Here is a 24,676-nt window from a genome sequence, read left to right on the forward strand (position 1 = left end):
ATATGTTTGTTCATAACACCACAGTTCCAGTCTTATCTCCTGTCCCTTCTAATCGCTTCTGTCCTGGACCTCAGATGAGCTGTAATCTAAAGTGAAAGTGTCGTTTGTGTTTACAGTTACACGGCGGTACCCTGTGTTCAGAGGCCGGCCCTCTGGAAACGAGTCACAGCATCGCCTCGACTTTCAGCTGATGACCAAGATTCAAGACACACTGTTCATCGCTGGCAGGTATATCCAACACACACACACACACACATCCCCCCACACCAATCTACTCAGTCAGCCTTTGGCAGGTAAACACTGGCGTAAGATGGAAAAAAAAAAAGCTCTTAGTGTTATTGGATCGGTGGCCTCCAGGCCTCCATTTGATGGATATGGCTCGTATCGATCGAGGAACTGCATCTATCATCCCACGCTGATGCTCTGTTAAGGATTTCTTGGCATCTTTACATGTGTTTTGGTGTTTATACGGGCGCTAGGATTAATCCGACCGGCTCAACTAATATTGTAGGAGGAAATCAAAGTTCCGTACAGTGTAAAACTCCAGGTCCCAGAGCAGTCGTATCTAGGGCTGTGTATCAGCAAGAAGGTGGTGATACGATACAAATCACAATACTAGGATCATGATACAATATATTGAAATATATCACGATACTTGTTTAGTTGCTATTTACATTTATGATCTTTTTCATTGTAATATGATGTTGTTGTTGTTTGCCAATACTCTGTCGTTGTTGTTGTTTTTTGTTTGTTTATTTGTTTGATTTTCCCTTTGTTTAAGTGTTGTTGTTGTTGTTTTTCTGTCCACATTGTCTTGTTAACTATCACTAATAAAAAAAAAATAGAAATATATCATGATACTGTTAACAAGTAGGGCTGTTAGAAAATATCAGTTCTGCAATATATCACGATATTTCATTTCACAATACTGTATCGATATTAAAAAGTACTGTATCGATATTTTTAGGTATTTATTCAGATGCAGATATTGTGGTAGATGTTAGTTCCTTTGGAAACTAGGAGAATTAGAAAAATGTTGTGATACAGCATTAGATCCTGTTCTGATCAAATAAAAATGTGTTTAGTATTTGTGCAGATTTCTGGTGTAATTCAATACTTCAAGGAAACAATTAGTAAAAATAAAAAGAAACAAATAAAAAATTGCTTTTTTAACAGTATCATGATATATCGTGATATATTGTATCGTGATCCTAATATTGTGATTTGTATCATCTCGCCAGATTCTCACCAATACACAGCCCTATTAACAAGGCAATATTTTTTGTTTTGTTTCTTTTTTTTTTTTTTTACATATTATTTCCTGGAAAAAACTTATGGTGCAGCATTTGGATGAATAAAGTTTTAACATGCGACTTTACCAGTACAAAAAAAACACACAAATAAATAAATAAATATTGTTTTACAGACATTACAGTTTAAGATCCTGTTTAAATGTTTGTGTTCTATTGTGAAAAGAATCCATAGTGTTCAGTTCCTGAATCATCCAACATCAGGGTTAAACCTGAGCCATTCTTCAGATTGGTTTGTGTGTATGTGGTGTGTATTTGTGTTGTGCTGTGTGTCTGAGCTGTGTTTGTTTCCTCTTTTGCAGAGATCAGGTGTATCTTGTGAGTCTCAGAGAATCCTACAGGAATGAGATCATCCCTTACCGGGTAAGTTTCTCATCTCTAACTGCTCTATTCAATCCACGACGTAGAAAACCCAGAGCCATCCATCATGAACTGGACAGGTCATAAAATGAAAGAGTGTGCGTGTGCGTGGTCCGGTGTGTAATGTTGTGCGTTTTTGTGTTTGTGTTTTTCTGCAGAAGTTAACCTGGAGGTCAGGCCAGGCTGACAGAGAGGCGTGTGCCGTCAAGGGAAAACACAGAGTACGTATTTGACACTTTGACCTTTGTGTTCGATCGCTTTCGCGTCGACCCTAAACTGAAGCAGGACCTGTTTCAGAACCTGTTTTCAGAACCCCCCACCCCATGAGTTGTGTCTGTTTTTCAGGATGAGTGCCACAACTTCATTAAAGTGCTGGTGCCCAGAAACGATGACCTGGTGTTCATCTGTGGCACCAACGGCTTTAACCCCACGTGCAGATACTACAGGGTCAGTATCCACCTGCACGACTGGTGCATTTACAGATGAACACGTGCACACACATGATAAATACACCTGTGACCTAGGATGTGGCTTTAGAAAGGCTGGTACTGGTTAATACACACATACACTGTAAAAAGACCTGTATCGAAGCCAAAGGAAACCAGTTTAATATTATTTTAATGGATAAGAAGAATTATACAAATGAAAAAAAGGACAAAAAGGCTGAATATTGGAGGCAGAAGAAGAAACAGTGCATTAAAACATCACTTCTGTCATTTGGCACAGTTACTTCTGATACCCTTTATTTGAATTCCATTTGAAATAAACCCTTCTACTGTTAGAGCTGTGTATTGGCAAGAATCTGGAGATACAATACAAATCACAATGCTAGGATCACGATACGATATATCACGATATATCATGATACTGTTAAAAGGCAATTTTTTTTGTTTCTTTTTTTTTATGATTATTTCCTTGAAGAATTGAATTACAGCAGAAATCTGCACAAATACTAAACACATTTTTATTTGATCCCAACAGGATCTAATGTTATATCAGAAAATATTCCTGTGTTCAAACTGAAATTCTGTTTTACAGACATTACAGTTTAAGATCCTGTTCAAATGTTCATATTCTATTAGTTCAGAACTAACATCAGAACAGTATTTTAGTTCAATCCCAACAAAGGAACTAACATTATTTAATAAAAGAGTGTTAAAGAATAATAAATAAAATATAAACCAAAAAAACCCAAAAATGAACCTCCACAATATCTGCATTTGAATAAATACCTAAAAATATTGATACAGTACTTTTTAATATCGATACAGTATCATGAAATTAAATATCACGGTATATTGCAGAACTGATATTTTCTTTCACCCCTAATGCCAACTAGGGATGTAACGATTACCGGTATAACGATAAATCGTGGTAAAATAGCAGATGGTTAGTATTACCATTTAAATTCTAATTATCAAGATAACCGTGTTTGATTACCACACTTTTCTGGAGAAAACACCGATGTAAAGATCTGCTTTTATGTCAAATATATGAGTATAGTTTTTTTATTTATAACAATTTTAATTTTATAAACTTCATATTTGGAACCAATATTCACTTTAAAGTCTTTGAAAAGGTTCGTTAAGCATCTGTGTCTTATTTATGCAATAAATTATGTACATTTTTCAAATCGGATTTTACATTTTTGTGTGTGTTTTCTGTCCTTTTTTGTTGATATAGTAGGAAATATCGCGATATGTTGCAGAACTGATATTTTCTTACACCCCTATCCACGGTCGTCTTGGGTTTAGTCACCTGTTTTTTTGTTTTTTTTTCTGTGTCCTTTGACAAACCTCCTTTTTTAATGTGTGGGTGATGGTTTGTGCTCCCTTCAGCTGGATAACCTAGAGTTCGACGGGGAGGAGATCAACGGCCTGGCACGCTGCCCGTTCGACTCCAAGCAAACTAACGTGGCCCTTTTTGCAGGTGAGGGTCGAAGCCACACCAACCCACACATGTACTCAGTCTAGTTGAAGAACGAATGGCTTCCTGCTCCTTCTCTCATTATCAGCCCTGTGTCTTTGCCACAGTTAAAGTCTGCCTGCAGCGATAACAACTCAGCCAATTAAGCCTTATAACACAAGAGAAACAACAAAGCGCTGCACAGTAGCCTTCATACCCTGGGTTTCTGGGACTGAGCTCTTCTTTTCTGTCTGTTTTTTAGAAGGGAAGCTGTATTCTGCCACCGTCGCCGACTTCCAGGCCAGTGACTCTGTCATCTATCGAAGTATGGGTGACGGATCCGCCCTAAGAACCATCAAATATGACTCCAAATGGCTGAAAGGTGAGCATATGCCCCTGGATCATTTTTGGCTTTTTTCCCCCAGCGGGCAAGGTTATTATTATGAATGAAAACTTAATGAAATGACGAAAACTAGAACTGAAAAAAAAAAAATAAAATTTTTAACTGACAAATAAAAACTATAATTAAAAGAAAAAAACCACAATTAACTGAAACTGTATTGTGTGCTTACAAAACTAAAACGGATAAAAATTACGGATAAAATTCCCTTCGGTTTCATCTTTGTCGATGTCAGATTGATGTGAAATGGATTTATTTCACTTGAGCAATTTTAGCTAGCGGCACCAAGGTTATAATAGTTTTGGATTTTTCAGACTGTCATCATGTGGATTTACCTACTGATATATTTACTGTCAACTTCCGCATCTGTTTTTTGTAAAACGGCGGGTCACAGAGAAGACTGTCTGACCAGTCAGTGGTCTGCAGTGTTTACACGTCACCTTTTAGTATCTGGTCCCCAGTCCTGGAACCTCGGCAGAGGTGATACCAAAAAACTAGGATTCCAGGTCCTTTTTCGTAATGGAAACGCAAAAAGGCCGAGTCAAGTCGAGCCGGTACCATGTAGCGGCAACGCGGCATAAGTAAATAAATCTAAAAAATGATTTTTCAAGATAAATATTCCAAATTCAAGTCAGATATTCTTTTTTTTTTGCAGCGTACCTTTGTGCCGGCTAATCAGTTAAATTCCAGCTAAAATGTGTTTTGTACGACACATACGTGTGTCTTCTGTGAGTGTCGGAGCTTTTTTCAGAGCTGTTTTTCAGAGCTGTTTTTCTGAACTGTTTTCGGAGCTGTTGTTCGGAGCCGTTTTCAAAGCTGTTTTTCAGTGCTGTTTTTCAGAGCTGTTTTTCGGAGCCGTTTTCGAAGCTGTTTTTCAGTGCTGTTTTTCGGAGCTGTTTTTCGGAGCCGTTTTCGGAGCTGTTTTTCGGAGCCGTTTTCGGAGCTGTTTTTCGGAGCCGTTTTCGAAGCTGTTTTTCGGAGCCGTTTTCGAAGCTGTTTTTCGGAGCTGTTTTCCGGAGCGTTCCAGCGCTTTCGGCTCTTGCCAAAGCTCCGTGGGGATACGGCCTGTTCTCTCCCAGGCAATCTAGGTCACCCCCAGTCATATCCAGCCTTGTACAAATCCCTGAAATATTCAACATGCACAGTGGTGGTGACGGTGCAGAAATACACTTCATCTCTTTGCCTCTGTCTCCCTCTCTCTCTCTCTCTCTCTCTCTCTCTCTCTTTCTCTTTCTCAGAACCTCATTTCCTGCACGCAGCAGAGTATGGGAATTATGTGTACTTTTTCTACCGGGAGATTGCAGTGGAGCACAGCAATCTGGGCAAGGTAAGACAGTGCACCTGCCTGGATAATGCGTGACATATTCCACACGGATACAGTAAGCGGGACTTTAGCCCTTGTAAAAAAAAAAAAAAAAGAAAAGAAAAGCTTTACACCTCACCCAGTTCATGCATTTTTTGCCACAAATGGTCCCAGTGGTAATGGGGCCTATTCAGGTGATGACAGTAACAGCGCATTAGAAGACATGAAAAACCAGCGTTCCCTGGAAATGTTCTACTGATGTAAAACCATTACACAGTCAGAGGATTTGTGTCCCAGAGGTTCAGAGGCTCACACACATGCACAGGGCATTAGGAGGGGCTGTGCTCCATGCCAACTGGGGACGGAACCATTACTGCTAGAACCATAAACCGCGGTGCAATTGCCAACGGTTAGTATTACTGTTTAAATTCGAATTATCGTGATAACTGTGTTTGATTACCACACTTTTCCAGAGAAAACACCTATGTAAAGATTAGGACTGTGTATTGGCAAGAATCTGGCGATCACAATACTAGGATCATGATACGATATATCACGATACATCACAATACTGTTAAAAAGGCACCTTTTTTTGTTTGTTTATGTTTTTTTAACCTTTGTATGGTGTTTGGGTCTGTGGAGCCCATTTTCGTTTTCTATTAGAAGAAAAATGATGAGTAATTTTTTTTCCCCCTTATATCTTGATTATATTACATTTTACCAAAAAAAAAAAATAAAAATGAGTAGCACTTTAAATTAATGAATATGATATAGCAAAGGCAAAAGGTAAATATTAAACATATGTGCTTTTTATGTTGCTTGTAATTGGGATGAAGTAAACATCTGTTGAGTATTTTAACATAAAATTGTTTGATTATGTTGAATTAAAAAGCCATAAATGCAGAAGGGTTCACCACACCCACGAACACTGACTGAAGAACAAAAATATGAACACCACACAAGTGTTAAATGATTATTTCCTTGAAGAATTGAATTACACCAGAATTCTGCACAAATACTAAACACATTTTTATTTGATCCCAACAGGATCTAATGTTATATCACAAAATGTTCCTGTGTTCAAACTGAAATTCTGTTTTACAGACATTACAGTTTAAGATCCTGTTCAAATGTTCATATTCTATTAGTTCAGAACGAACATCAGAACAGTATTTTAGTTCAATCCCAACAAAGGAACTAATATTATTTAATAAAAGAGTGTTAAATAATAATTAATATAATATAAACAAAAAAGAAAAAAATAAATAAATAAAATGAACCTCCACAATATCTGCATTTGAATAAATACCTAAAAATATTGATACAGTACTTTTTTAATATCGATACAGTATTATGAAATGAAATATTGCGATATATTGCAGAATTGATATTTTTTTTCACCCCTAATGCGAACTAGGGATGTAACGATTACTGGTATAACGATAAACTGCGGTAAAATTGCAGACGGTTAGTATTACTGTTTAAATTCTAATTATCATGATAACCGTGTTTGATTACTACACTTTTCTGGAGAAAACACCTATGTAAAGATCTGCTTTTATGTCAAATATTTGAGTATAGTTTTAATTTATTACAATTTTAATTATATATACCTAATATTTGGGACCAATATTCACTTTAAAGTCTCTGAAAAGGTTTGTTAAGCATCTGTGTGTTATTTATGCAATAAATTATGTACATTTTCAAATCAGATTTTATTTTTTATTTTTTTTTGTGTTTCCTGGCCTTTTGTTTTTATAGCAGGTTAAAGTGAAAAAAAGTAATAGACAGATGAAGTTGTGCTGAAAAAACAGATCCCAAACATGGGTATAGTAAACATTTGTTTATATAGTATATAACGGCCAAATCAAAAGAACTGAAAAACGGCCAAAATAGGCTCAGACCACTAAGGGTTAATATTTGAATGTTTCTGCAACAGAAGGTACATTGTACCAATTATTTTATTTGGGGTTTTTTGTCATTTTTTGTGTTTTTTTATTTTTGTTTTTTTATACAACTTGGTTAAATTATTTCAGTGTGTGTATTAGTACTTTTGAACATTTTGAGCACAATTTCAACAATACCGCGATAATAATGAGAACCGTGATAATTTTGGTCACAATAACAGTGATATGAAATGTTCATATCGTTACATCCCTGATGCCAACTTCATATTTGACCGTGTTCGATGCTGGGCTGTTGTGGCTGAGCACCCCCCCCCATCAGCCACCAGCATATAAATATTTAACTGGTGCTAATGCTGGGGGGACACCTGGCCTCTGATGGAGGTTTGCACTGGTTAATTATTAACTGGAAGCCAACTGCTTCACAGTCTTCATTTATACTCTAAGCCAGGGGTGTCAAACATGTGGCCCGGGGGCCAAAATCGGTCTGTCAAAGGTTCCAATCCGGCCCACTTGATGAATTTGCAAAGTGCAGACCAGTGTGATCTAAAGTAAAATAATGTCATAATAAACTATAAGTAACTCAAAATTTTCCTCTTGGTTTAACGTGTAAAAAAAATACTATTGCATTTTGCCTCTAATTAGGGCTGTGTATTGGCAAAAATCTGGTGATACGATACAAATCACAATACCAGGATCACAATACGATATATCACGATACTGTTAAAAAGGCAATTTTTAAAAAATTGATTATTTCCTTGAAGAAATGAATTACACCAGAAATCTGCACAAATACTAAACACATTTTTATTTTTTCCCAACAGGATCTAATGTTATATCACAAAATGTTCCTGTGTTCAAACTGAAATTCTATTTTACAGACATTACAGTTTCAGATCCTGTTCAAATGTTCATATTCTATTAGTTCAGAACTAACATCAGAACAGTATTTTAGTTCAATCCCAACAAAGGAACTAACATTATTTAATAAAAGAGAGTTAAATAATAAGAAATAAAATATAAACAATAAAGAAAAACTAAAATGTATCTCCACAATATCTGCATTTGAATAAATACTTAAAAATATCGATACAGTACTTTTTAATATTGGTACAGTATTGTGAAATTAAATATAGCGATATATTGCAGAATCAATCTTTTCTTACACCCCTACCTCTAAATAATGACAACTCCAAATTTTTCTCAAAAAAGTAACATTAAATTATGAAAATGTAAAAGGTTTCATAAACAACTCATTTGTATGTTCTCTGACATTAACATTATACATGATGCTTATGCTCTTTTCTGTCATAAAACCATTGGCTTTGTGTTCCTCATGTATGTGTTGGCCTACGCTTCAGTACAATAACTCAAATATGGCCGAATAAGTCAGCAAAGTTGAAAGAAGATGAGAGTCCATGTTTGTGATGTTTGTTAAATGATCTGTGCCGTTGTTACAGGATGGGATTCACGCCGTTTCCTCCTTCTGTCTTCTCACAGGTCGTTTATTCTCGCGTCGCTCGCATCTGTAAGAACGACGTCGGCGGCTCACAGCGTGTGTTGGAGAAACACTGGACGTCGTTTGTGAAAGCGAGGCTGAACTGTTCTGTGCCCGGGGAGTCCTTCTTCTACTTCGACGTTCTTCAGTCGATCACTGACATCATCGACATCAACGGGGTCCCGTCGGTGGTGGGCGTGTTCACCACGCAGATGAACAGGTGAGTTCAGGTGACTTTATACACTGGGAAAAATGTGAATCTGACCAAGTGGATTTGTCTCATTTCTAGTCCAAATATGTCATCACACTGAAAATCAGACAGAATCACCTAAAGAGGAACTTTTCACAGAGACAGAAGAACTGATTTATAGACAGTAGATCTGGAAACTCTGATTTACACGAATCTGAACAAGATCCTTTTTACTTGTTCTATTAGCAGATTTTTTTAGCTTAATTCAAGATTTTTTTTGATTTATCCAAGATTTTTTTGCTTCATTCAAGATTTTTTTTTGCTTAATTCAAGAATTTTTCTTGCTAAATTCCAGATTTTTTTTTTTTGCTTAATTCCATTTTTTTTTTTTTTTGTTCCAGATATTTTTTGCTTAATTCCAGATCTTTTTTTTTTTTTGCTTAATTCCAGATATTTTTTGGTTTAATTCAAGAATTTTTTTTTTTTTTTTTTTGCTTAATTCAAGATTGTTTTTTTCTTGATTCAAGACTTTTTTGCTTAATTCAAGAACTTTTTTTTTTTACTTAATTCAAGATTTTTTTTTGCGTAATTGAAGATTTTTTTTTTTTGCTTAACCTCCTCAGACCCAGGTATGGGTTTTCTGTCCACATTTGTGGACAAGAGTTTCACAACTTTATACAACATAAAGAAAATTATCCACCACAAAGGACATTTCATAAAAATTTTTAAAAACTGCATCTGAAAAAACTGTTGCATCATGATGTTTCCAATATAGGCACTTATTTAATAAAAAACAAAAAAAGCTGGTACTTTGTTGACATTTCCTGGGTTTTAGGGGGTTAATACAAGATTTTTTTGCATAATTCAGGACTTTTTTTGCTTAATTCAAGTTGTTGCTGGGTTGTTGTTTTTTTTGCTTAATTCAAGATTTTTTTTTTTTTGCTTAAGTCAAGATTTTTTGCTTAACTCAAGATTTTATTTATTTTTTTTTTTCTTAATTCAAGAATTTTTTTTTTTTTTTTGCTTAATTCAAGGTATTTTTTGGCTTAATCCAAGATTTTTTTTTTACTAAATTCAAGAATTTTTTTTTGCTTAATTCGAGATTTCAAGTATTAACTAAGGGTTAATACTTGAATGTTTCTGCCAAGAGAAGGTACATTGTGCCACTTATTGTATTTGTTTTTTTTTTTTGTGTGTGTGTGTGTGTGTGTTGTTGTTTTTTTTTTTTCAAAATACAATTTGGTTAAATTATTTCAGTGTGTGTATTAGTACTTTTTGAACATTTTGAGCTCAATTTCAGGAATACCATCATAATAATGATAACCATCATAATTTTGGTCACAATAACCGTGATATGAAATGTTCATATCGTTCCATTTCTATTATGCCTATAAGGAGCATGAACACATGAAGGTCTACCACTAGTAGATAAACTGATGAACACAACTAGAAGTAAAAGGTCATTGTTTTCCTTTTTTTCCACAGTATTCCGGGGTCGGCAGTGTGTGCCTTCTCAATGGCCGATATAGAAAAAGTGTTCTGGGGTCGGTTCAAAGAGCAGAAGACTCCGGATTCTGTGTGGACTCCGTTTTCAGAGGAGAAGCTGCCAAAACCTCGGTAAGGTTTCCACTGGTTTCAGTCCTGAAGCTTCATCCCTGTGACATTTAGGCCAGCGGACGAAGTAACTAAAAAGAAGAAAAAATAATAATAAAATAAGCAACAAAATGAAGAAAAAATTGACAAAACAAGAAGTAACACGAACAAAATAACCCAAAAAAATGGATGAAATGGAAGAAAAAATAATAAACCCATGGAGTTGGATCAATGACAGTGGATGGAAGCACTGGGTTTATGTTCAATAATCAATAAAATGTACAAAAATGAATAGAAAAATTATCAAATGATAAATAAAAAAAACAAAAAAGTAACTAAAATGAAGAAAAAATAATAAAATAAGCAACAAAATAAAGAAAAAAATCGACAAAACAGCGTGAATGTGCAAAATGTAGGGGTAGGGCTAAGGGGGAGGGGCCAAGAAGTGGACTGGAATTGGGCCTTCATCTGGTGAAAGTAAATTTTTTTTTTTTTTTGTAGTCGGAAGGACCGTGATATTAGCTGTGACCCAACACACACACATTGACCATCTGCTGACGATTCAATAATTCATTTTGGTCTAATTACACCCGTTGCACGTTGAACCTGTTTACAATCAGCACATGTATTTGTAGCCCCGCCCTGCGTCCAAACGACAAAGTCCACCTCATTAACGCTGGTAAATCATTGATGGAGGATAACGATGCATATTTTATGTTTCAAGCCCAGGCCTTTTTGTGATCGGAACAAACACCTGCTCACCCCCCCACCCCCCCCTCTCTTGCTGCACTTTCCATCTTTTTGTTGTTGGTCCCTGGTGTGTGATGGTATGGGCTGACCTTTGACCTTTGACTTCTTTCTTAGACCGGGGAGCTGTGCGGGTCACGGTTCAGCTGCGTCTTTTAAGAGCTCCGTCGAGTTCCCCGACGACACCCTTCAGTTCATCAAGTCCCACCCCCTCATGGACACCGCCGTGCCCTCCATCGGGGACGAGCCCTGGTTCACCAAGACCCGTGTCAGGTAAGTGGATGTTAGCGTACTGGTCCTAATGCGGTACCTGTTCAGATTTTATTTCACAGTTATTTTAACCCAAACAGTCACTGGTGACCAAAACCATCTAATTCCCGTTGATCCACTAATCCTATCAATCCATGTCAATAATTGGTGTAAAATACAGTTCTTCGTCTTTTCATGGTCATCAGATATGACCATATTTGGACATTCAGAGGTTCCGTAGTTACCGTGGAAACACCGTCATCTTCTACAACACTGATTCGCCAGTAAAAGCCATAGAGTTGGATCAATGACAGTGGATGGACACACTGGGTTTATGATCAATTATAAATAAAATGTACAAAAATGAATAGAAAAATGACCAAATAACAAATAAAAAGGAAAAAAAATAACCAAAAAAGTAACTAAAATGAAGAAAAAATTGCCAAAACAAGTAACACAAACAAACTAACCCCCAAAATCGATGAAATGGAAGGAAAAATAATAAACCCATGGAGTTGGATCAATGACAGTGGATGGACACACTGGGTTTATGTTCAATAATCAATAAAATAAACAAAAACAAATAAAATATTTACCAAAAAAAAAAAAATAGTGTGAAAAAATATACACAAAAATTGCTAAGATAAAGTTAAAAAGAATAAAATAAGCAAGAAAATGAACAACGACAGTGGATGAAGACACTCGTTATTGGAATCTTTGCAGAAAAAGTCACTTTTTCTTTAGTTTTCTGTTTGTGATCTGTGTTGCGTTCACAGGTACAGACTGACGGCGCTGGCTGTGGACAACGAGGCCGGACCCCATAAAAACTACACGGTGGTGTTCATCGGAGCCGAGTCGGGCGTCGTCCTCAAGGTTTTGGCGAAGACCTTGTCTGTGTCCCTGAACGACAGCCTGCTCCTGGAGGAGATCGACGTCTTCAACAGGGCCAAGTAAGAGCACCGGCACCGTTGGCTTTGTCTGCGTCGGCCTGCCTTCCCTCTTTCTCTTCCCCTTCTGTCTTCCTTCCTGTTGTGGAGTCAGCGTTCAGCTTCCTGTCACAGATGGTCCTGTCTGTCTGCTCACTGTGCCGCCTGTTCGCTGTTCGCTTTGTGCTTATTTATACATTTAGGCAGCGCATACGCATGCACGCTGCCATGTGTCAGAGGTTAAAACCCTGTTAAATACAGAGAAGAGCCCATATGCGGTTCATGTTACCACACAAGTGATTAAATCTACTGAGACTGAAAGTGTTGACAGACTTATCTGATGAACCTCTGATCAGGTTTCTTCCCTCCTCTCCCCAGGTGCCTGTCCGGCCGTGAGGACGATAAGCGTGTTCGCTCTTTACGTGTGGACAAAGACACACACAGCCTTTATGTGGCCTTTTCAAGCTGCGTCATCCGGATTCCCCTGAGTCGCTGCGAAAGGCATTCATCCTGTCACAAGTAAGAGAACACACAAACGCACCCAAACATCCACATCTACAAGTACGAGAACTCACAAACACAACCCAAACATCCACATCTACAAGTACGAGAACGCACAAACACAACCCAAACCTCCACGTCTGCAGTCGTGAGCCTGCCACTTTATTGTTCTGTTTTCAGTATTAGTCATAAAATGAATGATAGCAGTGTCACCTTGTGCTTTGTGGTTAATGTTCAGCCAGTCACAATATTTTTTACAGTGTGTTTTTCAGAAATGATTAAAGCAGTTGTTGTTGTTCTGCTGTGTGTTTGTGTGGTATCAGGTCCTGCATCGCCTCGAGGGATCCGTACTGTGGCTGGAAGTCACATGGAGTGTGTGAGAGGATACAGCCTGGTGTTGTGTGAGTTCAAACCCTGCATGCAAATGTTAGAGCGCAGCAGTGGCGGCTGCGCGTCTTTCAGACAGGGGAAGCTCATTGTTGGCTTACATCAAAAAAAACTGTCAACTTATTTGAACATAAATTCGGCCCTCTGTTCCTTTATAAGAAAACGGTCAGTGACCTTATCGTACCAAGTAGGCGTCTTTTCCGGGGACTGGACCAGTGTCCTCTCAGTGTCCAGCAGAGCTCGGCTGCTCAGACGGCCTTGGCTCAGTGTGTTGCAGGTGTAGGACTGGAGCCTTGTGAAACTAGAGAAGCTCCTTTCTACACCTGCCCATGGAGATGCAATTGTTGCCACTAGTGACAACAATTAACAATATTAATCTCAAACAAGAAATGATTAAATTATGTAACTGAAACAAGAAAACATTGAAATTATGTTAAATTGAAACAAGGAAGTACAATGAGTGTGTTTTATTTAGAGCAAGAAATGAACAAGTTATTTCGTAGTGGTTTCTCTCTCGATTTCACATCAGAATGTGCGCCGGTATTAAACTGAACTGTGTCACTGAAGGAGTAGATCTGAAAATAGCTGTCAATCAAACGGGATTTAGCCTTTCGACCGATCCTCCAATCAGCATGTGGAAGCTCAGCGTCCGGCCCGGCCGAGCTCCGCCCACAGCTCCATTCACCCCCAGAGACGCCGAGCGTCCGGGGGCGGGACAACATGGTGGCATTTATCCAATTACCGTCCAGTTTTGAGGCAATGAAAAAAACTGTTCCACTCAGTCCCATTGAAGTGCATGGACGCTGAGCGTCTACGGACAAATGCACTGAGCAGAGATCGAATGAGAAAACAGAGACAGGAATGGAGGAGAAGTGAACAACATCGAGTCTGATAACGTGCGATAAAGCTGATTCTGAATGAACTCATCTGTGAGATGAACGTGTTCTAACACATTTGTAGTCAATGAAATGTCATTACAACCGTACAGATTTGAGCATTTAATTTGAGTAATTTTCGGGGAAGCTGAGCTTCCCTTGCAGTCTGGGAGAAATCACCTCTGTAGCACAGGTGTCAAACATGCGGCCCTGGACCAAATCCAGTCTGTAGGATGAATTTGTGAAATGCAAAAATTACACTGAAGATATTAGCAATCAGTGGTGTCAAAATCATTTTGCACAAAAATAATGTTATGTTGTTAGTTCTGAACTAATAGAATATGAACATTTGAACAGGATCTTAAACTGTAATGTCTGTAAAACAGAATTTCAGTTTGAACACAGTTATATTTTGTGATATAACATTAGATCCTGTTGTGATCAAATAAAAATGTGTTTAGTATTTGTGCAGATTTCTGGTGTAATTCAGTTCTTCAAGGAAATAATCATTTAAAAAAAAGAAACAAACAAAAAATTGCCTTTTTAACAATATCATGATATATCCCGATATATCGTATCATGATGCTAGTATTGTGATTTGTATCGTATCACCAGATTCTTGCCAATACACAGCCCTAAACATCAGTACTGTTTCCACTCCTCGTCGTTTAAACTCTCCTTCCATTTCTTTCGTTCAGGACCGGCTACGAACAGGACGTTGAATTTGGAAACACTGCTCACCTGGGAGACTGTCAAGGTACGAGTGTCATCTCCATGTCATAGATCCGACAAAACATGTTGTACTTTCACACACAAACACTTTCGCACACACACACACCTACACACACACACACACACACACACACACACCTACACACACACACCAGTGAATCCCATGTCCACACACACCATGAGCGTGCACTCTCACTCAGTTTCCACTCCAGTAACTGGCCCATACATAAGTCTGTGTGCAGTATTAACACACATTTACATACAGTACATGGCCCACCTGGAACTAATGCCACCACTATGGACATGTACAATGACCGGTCATGTTCAGACGGTGCAAACGCTAGAGGACTGACCATTAAGGAAATACGCCTTTTACTGATTTCGCTTTGAGACGTGCGTCCCTTCGTTGGTACCGGCTGAACATGACCCAAGCTGAACCTCAGTACCGATCAGAACCAGAGGGGCCTCAGTGAAGATAAAAGGTCACTGCCAACGAGTGCCGTATATCAGGGGTGTCAAACTCATGTTAGTTCAGTTCCACATTCAGCTAAATTTGATCTGCAGTGGGCCGAACCAGTAAAATAATATATAAATAATATCAACTTCAAACTTTTCTCCATGTTTTAGAGCAAAAAAAGTCAAATTACATTATGAAGATGTTTGCATCTACAAACTATCCTCTCAAACAATGTGAATAACATGAACAAATTGAAAAAAATTGTAATTTTAACAATATTCTGCTTCAGTTTATCATTTACACATGTACATTACCACTTACAGATCACAGAGGATCTACAAATACACAAAACATTTAGTAACAGGAGGAATAATATTATTAAAACTGCACTTACTTCTCTTAAGATATTCTATGGAAGTAAATCTGTGTCATCAGATTTTGAAGTGTAAAAGCCATTGAATTCTAACACTGATTTTTTTTTTTTGCATGGATATTAAGTATCTGAATTTATTGCATCCGCATTTTTTGCACCTGAATGTTTGCACCTGAATTTATTGCATCTTAATTTTTTTAGATTCTAAATTTAGGAACATAGTTGAATTCAGAGACAAATTCAGATACTTAATTTCAGTGCAAAAAAAATTCAGATGCTAAATCTCAGTGCAAAAAAAAGTTCAGATATTTAATTTCAGTGCAAAGAAAAAGTTCAGTTATTTAATTTCAGTGCAAAAAAAAATTTCAGATGCTAAATCTCAGTGCAAAAAAAAGTTCAGATACTTACTTTCAGTGCAAAAAAAAAAAAAAAATCCAGATATTTAATTTCAGTGCAAAAAAAAAGTTCAGTTACTTCATTTCAGTGCAAAAAAAAATTCCAGATACTTAATTTCAGTGCAAAAAAAAAAAAAAGTTCAAATACTTAATTTCAGTGCAAAAAAATTCAGATACTTAATTTTCGTGCAAAAAAAAATTCCAGATACTTAATTTCAGTGCAAAAAAAATTCACATATTTTGTTTTAGTGCAAAAAATCCAGATATTTGATTTCAGTGCAAAAAGAAATAATTCAGTGCTACAAATTCAGTGTCTTATAATTCAAAATCTGATGACACAGATTTACTTCCATACGTTTCAGTTTGTTCATATTTGTTCGGGTTATTCAGATATTTTTTGCAGTATTATACTTTGTTTTAGTGCATATACATGAAAACATTTACATTTACAAAGAGAAAAATTTGGAGTTGTGAGTATTTATACATTATTATGACCGACCTGTGATTGAATTGGTCTGAATGTGGAACCTGAACTAAAAATGATCAATGTTAATATCTTAGTGTAAGTTTTGCATAAATTTCACAAATTCATCCCCAGGGCCGGATTGGAGCCTTTGGGGGGCCGGATTTGGCCCCCGGACCGCATGTTTGACACCTCTGCTTTACATCATTACTGTTGAAGGACGTAAACTGCACTCTTAGTTAGTGTCTTGTAGGACTTTTTTTTTTTTTTTTTATTAGCTTCTACTTCTGGATTCCCTTTATGCTGATTTCTTGTCCTTTTGAATTCTTTTAGCGTTTTTGGGCACTACATCAGCGCCAGATTACAAATCATTTGGTGACCCTACCTCTGGTTAGTTTGATCTTTTACTCAAATGGTTTTCTTTTCCTTGAGTTCAGCATCTCCGACCCCTTGTCTTTTTCCACCGCCACCACTCGTTCACCTCCTGAATGTTGATGTCACCCGCTTCATTTTCCATTATCACAGAAAACACATTCACCAGATGACATCAGTGCTCGATCTCAGCACAGATTCACTTACCCCCCCCCCCCCCTTTCACTCATCACTTAATGTTCCTTTCCCTCCTCCCTCATGCATGACCACCCACAGCTACTTCACTGTTGTGTACCGACTCCTCCTATATTCTCCTGAAATCAAACTATGAATGTGCAGTAGTCTGTGACTGCGAAAGGACCAAAAATAATAATAATGATGAGGTGTTCTTTCTTGTGTTCTTGAATAGGGGTGTGTAGAAGCTGATAACGTAATAACAGCCCATGACGTAATAACGGCAGATAACATAATAATAATAATAATAATAATAATAATAATAATAATAATAATAATAACTTTATTTGTATAGCACCTTTAAAACAAAGTTTACAAAGTGCTTTGACAGAGGGCACAACAGCAGGATACACGAAGAAAATAAAAACACTAAAACAGAAGCAACACAATTAGAGAGATGTATGAACAAGTTAATTATCAAACAAGATTAAATTTAAAATTAAAACTAAAAATTAAGGTTAAAAAGGCAGTACACATCACATAAAAGCAGTTCTATAAAAATGTGTTTTAAGAAGTGATTTAAAAGATGTTACTGATTCCGCAAGCCTTATCTCCTCGGGCAGGCCGTTCCAAAGTTGAGGGGCCCTGATGGAAAATGCCCGGTCACCTTTTGATTTAAGCCTCGACTTCGGAACAGCTAGGAGCCCTCTGCCCGAGGATCTAAGGCTGCGTGCTGGCTCGTAGTCAACTAGCATTTCTTGTATATAACTTGGGGCCAGGCCCATAACGTAATAACGTAATAACGGCAGATAATGTCATAACTTATTGGCTGGTTATTATATCATTGTCCTGGTAAAAAAAAAAAGTTCTTTGCAAATGTAATAACTGAGCCAATAAGATAATAAGTTATAACTTTATTGGCCAAAAGTTATTACGTTATCGGTGCAGGACTTTTATTACACTGTTGGCCAGATATTACGTAATTGGCCTATTACATGGCAAATTTATTACATTATCGGCCACTATTACGTTATCGGTTGTTATTACATTATTGGCTTCTACAGAGTGTTAGAAAATATCGGTTCTGCAATATATCGCGATATTTCATTTCACAATACTGTATCGATGTTTTTAGGTATTTATTCAAATGCAGATATAGTAAAGGTTCATTTTAGTTTTTTGTTTTTCTTTATTTGTATCTTATTTGTTATTATTATTTAACACTTATTAAATAATGTTAGTTTTTTTGTTGGGATCGCACAATAATAGTGTTCTGATGTTAGTTCTGAACTAATAGAATATGAACATTTGAACAGGATCTTAAACTGTAATGTCTGTAAAACAGAATTTCAGTTTGAACACAGGAACATTTTGTGATATAGCATTAGATCCTGTTCTGATCAAATAAAAACATGTTTAGTATTTGTGTATATTTCTGGTGTAATTCAATTCTTCCAGGAAATAATCATTTTTAAAAAAAGAAACAAAAAAATTGCCTTTTTAACAGTATCATGATATATCGTGATATATTGTATCGTGATCCTAGTATTGTGATTTATATCGTATCGCCAGATTCTTGCCGATACACAACCCTATTCTTGAACACTAACTATAAAAATGACCCGTTGCCGTTGCCTACTAACTGGGATAATAACATGCTTTACCCACATCTGCAGCGGTTTGTTAACCATTTGTTTGTCACCACAGACATGGAGTTTGCATCAGTGCCAGTCACTGTCCAGCCCAGTGGGCCCATACACCCCCCAGTACTCATACCCACTCAGGGCCCCAGCTCTGGCCCGGGTCCAGAGCTCTACGACCCAGGCTTTGTGCTGCAGGATGACCCCTCCACCTCCAATTCTTTAGACTCTATCCCAGGGGGCCGAGAGGGTAAGGCCCGCGGGGGGGCAGCCAGCATGCTCGCATCCAGTCCGTTCTGAAGGCTGCCGACAGCTCCGACTAGGATCTGTAGATCTGGGCTCACGTATGCAAACATGTGCACACTACGGCAGCTATGTTCATCTGATAGCACGGCAGATTGTTCTTTAGTTTCTCTGTCTCTTAATAGTCACTGTCATTCATGATTATGGCCACGTTTCCGCTACGTGGTATCGGCTCGACTCAACTCGGCCCTCTTGTGTTTCCACTACATAAAAGGACCTGGAATCCGGTACAAGGTTATTATCGTTGACAAAAACTAATGAAATGACGAAAACTAGAATTGAAAAAAACATTTTTGTTAACTGAAATAAATAAAAACTATAATTAAAAGAAAAAACAATAATTAACTGAAACTGTGTTGTGTGTTTACAAAACTAACTAAAACGGATAAAAATAATGGATAAAATTCCCTTTGTTTTCATCTTTGTCAATGTCGGATTGATATGAAACTGATTTATTTCGCTCGAGCAATTTTAGCTAGCGGCACCATATGACACTTGACAGTCCGTCACTTGTGGTTTCCAGTCGTCTTCTGGTCCCCACTCTACCTGGAAACATGGAGACTAAAGTTGGGAGAAAGCAGCAGAGTCCTGTCTGGGATTTATTTGAATACAACGGAGAAGAAGAGAAAAGATACGACAAAACTAAAATTAATACTAAAACTAAACTAAAACTAAGCATTTAGAAAAAAAATTAAAACTAATAAAAACTAGCAAATCTACTCTAAAAACTAATCAAAACTAAATGAATTAGAGAAAAAAAGTCAAAACTAAATAAAACTAAACTATAATGAAAAATCCAGAACTACTACAACCTGGAATCCTGTACCCGGTACTAGTTTTTTGGTATCACCTCCACCGAGGTTCCAGGACTGGGGACCAGAAACTAAAACGTGACGTGTAAACACTGCAGACCACTGATTGGTCAGAGTTGTCTCTGTGACCCGCCATTTTACAAACAACAGATGTTGACAGTAAATATGTTGGTAGGTTAATCCACATGATGACAGTCTGTAAAACTAGACTTTGTCCAGGAGGTTCAGATGTAAAAAATTCAGCATGAGCTTGACAAGAAAACATGAAATGAGTGAGTTTATCAGTGAGCAGACTACACGGAAGTAACGCGCCGCATCGCCATGACGACCAGGTACTGTAAAGTCAGTAGTATCCTGTAATGGAAACGCTCTCCAGGAATAGGACCTGGTACCGAGTCGAGTCGAGCGGGTTCCACGCAGTGGAAACGCGACATATGTTACTACTCATGTTTGCATAGTAGAGTCAAGTCATTTTACAGTTGTTTTCTTTCTGGCTGAATTGTCTTAGTTCTTTCTTTCTTTCTTTCTTTCTAGATGACACTATTCTTGCACTTCACTCTGAATTCCTTTGTTTTGGTTTCGGCTCTGTCGCTGCCAGTGTAGACCTGTTAACTCTAGCTCTAGAACTCTGGCTGGTAGATGATTGGCTGGGCCTTGCCTCGGTCCATCTCACGGTGGATGACTAACTCTTTCAATGTCTGTGGTTACTAACAAACTTGTGGAAACGCTGCAGCTGAGAGGCAAGCACTGCCTCTTTCTCTTTTTCCCTCCAAACATCTTCTTGCTGGTTGATCTTTTGGGCAAAAAGATTGATTTGGCGCTCTGTCCTAGATCCGACTGCCCTCCTAACCTCTTCGGTATGGGTTAAATGCATGACAAAAGTCTTGTGGATCGTGGATGAAGGCAACACTTTTAGGTCTTCCTCCGTTAACTAACATGGCACTGCTTCTTGTAGATGGTGAATTTGGATGTGGGTACCTAACAGCCTCTGACAATGCTCACCATATTTGTTTTTCATCTGGGTTTAGACGAATTCAAGATTTCAATATTTATGACCTTGTAGTTGTGGTTGACTGGGTTTCTTGTATGAGGGGGGTTGTTCAAGCTGAAATTCATGCATGGCTGTGTTCACACAAACATGCACATTTCTGCTGATGAAGTGGGGAGGGCTCTTCACCGCTGACTGTTTTCACCAGTGGGGGGTTAACAGATGCCTTAATGTGTTGTAGGTGTGTGGGATATCCAAGCAGGTGATACCAACCAGATGGTGCACATGAACATCCTCATCACCTGCGTGTTTGCTGCTTTTCTCCTCGGTGCTCTGCTGGCCGGTCTTATTGTCTTCTGCTACCGAGATTCATTTCTCCGTAAGCCCAGACACGTCCATAAGGACGCGGAGTCGGCGCCATCCTGCTCTGACTCCACGGGAAGCTTTGTCAAACTCAACGGAGTCTTTGACAGTCCTGTTAAGGTATCAGAACAGTTAGCATGTTACAGCCAACACCACATTTCCTTCCAAAATACCAACAACCTTTACTCCTAAAAGTCTAGCCTCAGGGACTAAAACGTTCTGTCAGACCACTGTTGTTTGTGATCTAAAGACGCATGGAAACTAGGCAAATCAGTCCATTGATGTGAAATACCAACATTCTTGCTAGTTCTTCCAAGTTATTTTTGTGTGACTAATCCTTGTGAATTTTGTTGTTAGCATAAATATTTAGTAAGGCTCAGACCTTTTTGTCAAGTCTTCTGTCACATACTTTTAGAGCTGAAACGATTAATCAACTCAAAGTGATCCAAAAAAAAAATCATTCAACCACAATTCTCCTGAATCAAAGCTTTTTCAAACTCAACAGAGTCTTTGACAGTCCTGTTAAGGTATCAGAACAGTTAGCATGTTACAGCCAACACCATATTTCCTTCCAAAATACCAATAACCTTTACTCCTACAAGTCTAGCCTCAGGGACTAAAACGTTCCATCAGACCACTGTTGTTTGTGATCTAAAGACGCGTGGAAACTAGCCAAGTCAGTCCACTGATGTGAAATACCAACATTCTTGCCAGTTCTTTCAAGTTATTTTTGTGTGACTAATCCTTGTGGATTTTGTCGTTAGCATAAATATTTAGTATGGCTCAGACCTTTTTGTCAAGTCATCTGTCACATGCTTTCTATTTTAATATGTTGAAATCCATGCCCTTGGGGGTGCAGAGCATCCATGGGATTTAAATGTTTTTCTTTTGCTCTTACGTTTCTTCTCTTAGGAATACCAGGCCAACATGGACTCTCCCAAGCTCTACACCAACCTGCTGAGCAAAGACATGAACGCCCCCAGCAGCGACACCAAGACAATGATCCTACGCGATGGTTGTCAGCCTCCTGAACTTGCTGCACTCCCTACACCTGAGTCCACCCCAGTGCTTCAGCAGAAAGGCCTGCAGCCCATCAAAAACCAGTGGGAAAGGGCCCATGGGAAGGCTGGGGGGCCCCGCAAGGAGTCCAACTCATTAGCCAAGAGTCCTCAGTTCCTGCCTTCCTCTCCTGCTCATCCTCACTCCAACTCCCACCACCCTCAGCTCGCCCTAGGACACTCCCACATCCCCAGTGCGGTGGTTCTGCCCAATGCTACACACGAGCAACCGAACCTTGACAACGGAGATGATACACTGCCACATTCATCTGAACAGAGGCTTAAGAATCCAGATTCTAAAGGAAGCAGAAAAGACCAGAAGAGGTCCGTCGATGCAAGAAATACACTCAATGACCTTTTAAAACACCTCAATGACTCTGTGGCCAACCCCAAGGCCATTCTCCAAGAGGGATCAGGGCCCCGCCCACGGCAACACCTCACACTGGAGCCCATGGAGGAACTGACTGAAATACCCCCAAAGGTGCCCAGCCGGGAGGCCTCCCTTTACTCCCCCTCCTCCTCCCTGCCAAGGCACAGCCCTACTAAGAGGGTGGATGTGCCGATGGCGACCACGCCCACCACACCCACGGGCAGCTTGAGCATGGGGGGCACTCTGGAGAGACAAAGAGGGGGGTACCAACTCCACCGGAGTGCCTCTCACAGGCATTCCTTATCCACTTCACCAAATGGAGTAACCATGGGGGTGTCTATATCTCGACAACACAGTATGAACAGAGGGGGTTACATGCCCCCGACACCCCCCTCCAGACTTGACTCGCACAGCGGAGTAATGGGGGCGGGGGTACACTCACCCCACCTGCCCTCTGCATCCCAACAGAGTAGCTACAGCGGACATGGCTCACTCCCCCGCACAGGACTGAAAAGGACCCCATCCCTTAAGCCAGATGTGCCCCCTAAACCCAACGGGTTCTCACCACAGACTTCACAGATGCGAGTGGTCAACAAGTACAGTTACTGAACCGCCGACGCCTCTGAGCGAGCTCTCGGGTTTTGACTGTAGCTGAGGGCTCAGGGAGGGGGGGGCTACGGATGGAGGTACGGCCCACGGTGTGTTTTTGTATGGATTTGAGGTTTGTCCCCTCTTAAATGATATGCACATTCAGTCATAATAAAAAAGGGAAAATCACACACGTGGCCAAAGATACTCCTCGGAGCTTTTTTTTTTTGCTCCCCATATTTCCACCCCCCACCCCCCCATCACGGTAGCCACAGAATACAGAGCGTGGATGCGAAAGTATCTGCGTTTGGATCCTGGCTTGAGTGTTTCCCATTCCAATATGAGGTACAAGGTGAAGTGCACAGACAGAAGCAGCGACAGTTTGTGTGTGTGTGTGTGTGTGTGTGTGTGTGTGTGTGTGTGTGTGTGTGTGTGTGTGTGTGTGTGCATGCAGTACCGGGTCAAAGCAGTGGAATACTTGAAGAATGGGGTCTCATTTGTCACTGCCCTTGAGCACTGTCTTCCCACTAATGTGAACTGAACTGAGAAGAGAGGTAGTGCCACGCCTTGGTTGGCGAGACAGCTGGGAGGCAGAAGAAGAAGAAGAAATTCAGAAATCATTAAAATCGTGCGAGTGTTGCTGAAGATACAGTTTGTTATCAAAAAGGTGAAGCGGTGACAGAAAGTGCAGTAAAATGTGAGTTTGTGTTTGTGTGAATGTGTGTGTAGACAGGTTTGTGTAAAGACATAATATTGGGCCTTTTGCTTCAGAGTGGTGCCACATGCCAGAGGACGCACCTTAACACCTGTCATTTATCGGAGTCACCCTCCGCCATTTCAACAATATTATCTCTTTTTTTTTTTTTTTTGAGAGGGGGTCATATTTTGAACCTTTGAACCGAGCCTCAACCATATTTCATGTCATTATGTAGTGTTTAGGTGCTTTGGTTAGGCTGAGGTTATCACCCTGGAAACGTTTTGGGAGAGGAATTCACTGGGAAAATGTACTTACATTTATCTTCCCTTTGCTGCTATTGGTTTTTAGACATAGATATTGGTCATGTGGTATATTGCTGCGTTCCAGTCCACCCGAAACTCATGTTTTTCCAACCTTCTACCAGTGAAAATGCACTGGAATCTCAGTCAAACCTGTGACTTCCCACCCATGAACTCTTACTAGATCGATGTTCTCCCAGTTCCGAGTTCTGACGTCACGTAGCAATGGCGCCCCCCCCATGGATGTGGTGTTTATACAGATTGTTGATTATCTCCGCCAGGAGGTATTGTGATCACTTTGCTTTGTGTGTTTGTTTGTTTGTTTGTTAGCAACTTTACGGGAAAACTATTCCAACCATCTTCACCAAATTGTTCCCACAGATAGGCCTAGGCCCTGGGACCAACCCATTACATTTTGGGCCAAGTAGGCCAAAGTTCAAGGTC

The 24,676-nt window shown here is 39.1% G+C and overlaps 1 protein-coding gene across 2 annotated transcripts in view; it reads left to right on the plus strand.

Moving 5' to 3' along the window:
* The window catches only part of sema6d (semaphorin 6D), a 55,485-nt gene extending 31,185 nt beyond the window's left edge, over nucleotides 1-24,300 (plus strand). The window contains exons 3-21 of one of the 2 annotated variants that reach the window (XM_030125724.1): nucleotides 117-228; nucleotides 1,613-1,673; nucleotides 1,829-1,891; nucleotides 2,016-2,117; nucleotides 3,509-3,599; nucleotides 3,838-3,957; nucleotides 5,214-5,302; nucleotides 8,683-8,900; nucleotides 10,356-10,487; nucleotides 11,328-11,483; nucleotides 12,236-12,409; nucleotides 12,764-12,904; nucleotides 13,210-13,287; nucleotides 14,847-14,905; nucleotides 16,902-16,958; nucleotides 18,822-19,004; nucleotides 21,099-21,340; nucleotides 22,133-23,634; nucleotides 23,691-24,300. In XM_030125724.1, the coding sequence (XP_029981584.1) occupies nucleotides 117-228; nucleotides 1,613-1,673; nucleotides 1,829-1,891; nucleotides 2,016-2,117; nucleotides 3,509-3,599; nucleotides 3,838-3,957; nucleotides 5,214-5,302; nucleotides 8,683-8,900; nucleotides 10,356-10,487; nucleotides 11,328-11,483; nucleotides 12,236-12,409; nucleotides 12,764-12,904; nucleotides 13,210-13,287; nucleotides 14,847-14,905; nucleotides 16,902-16,958; nucleotides 18,822-19,004; nucleotides 21,099-21,340; nucleotides 22,133-23,257 (3,203 nt within the window). In that variant the 3' untranslated portion in view covers nucleotides 23,258-23,634; nucleotides 23,691-24,300. The remainder of the gene's footprint in view (nucleotides 1-116; nucleotides 229-1,612; nucleotides 1,674-1,828; nucleotides 1,892-2,015; nucleotides 2,118-3,508; nucleotides 3,600-3,837; nucleotides 3,958-5,213; nucleotides 5,303-8,682; nucleotides 8,901-10,355; nucleotides 10,488-11,327; nucleotides 11,484-12,235; nucleotides 12,410-12,763; nucleotides 12,905-13,209; nucleotides 13,288-14,846; nucleotides 14,906-16,901; nucleotides 16,959-18,821; nucleotides 19,005-21,098; nucleotides 21,341-22,132; nucleotides 23,635-23,690) is intronic. The other variant, XM_030125729.1, reaches the window with a different exon arrangement.
* Nucleotides 24,301-24,676: the final 376 nt, after the last annotated feature.

This window comes from Sphaeramia orbicularis, chromosome 3 (assembly GCF_902148855.1).
Source record: "Sphaeramia orbicularis chromosome 3, fSphaOr1.1, whole genome shotgun sequence".
Lineage (NCBI taxonomy): Eukaryota > Metazoa > Chordata > Actinopteri > Kurtiformes > Apogonidae > Sphaeramia > Sphaeramia orbicularis.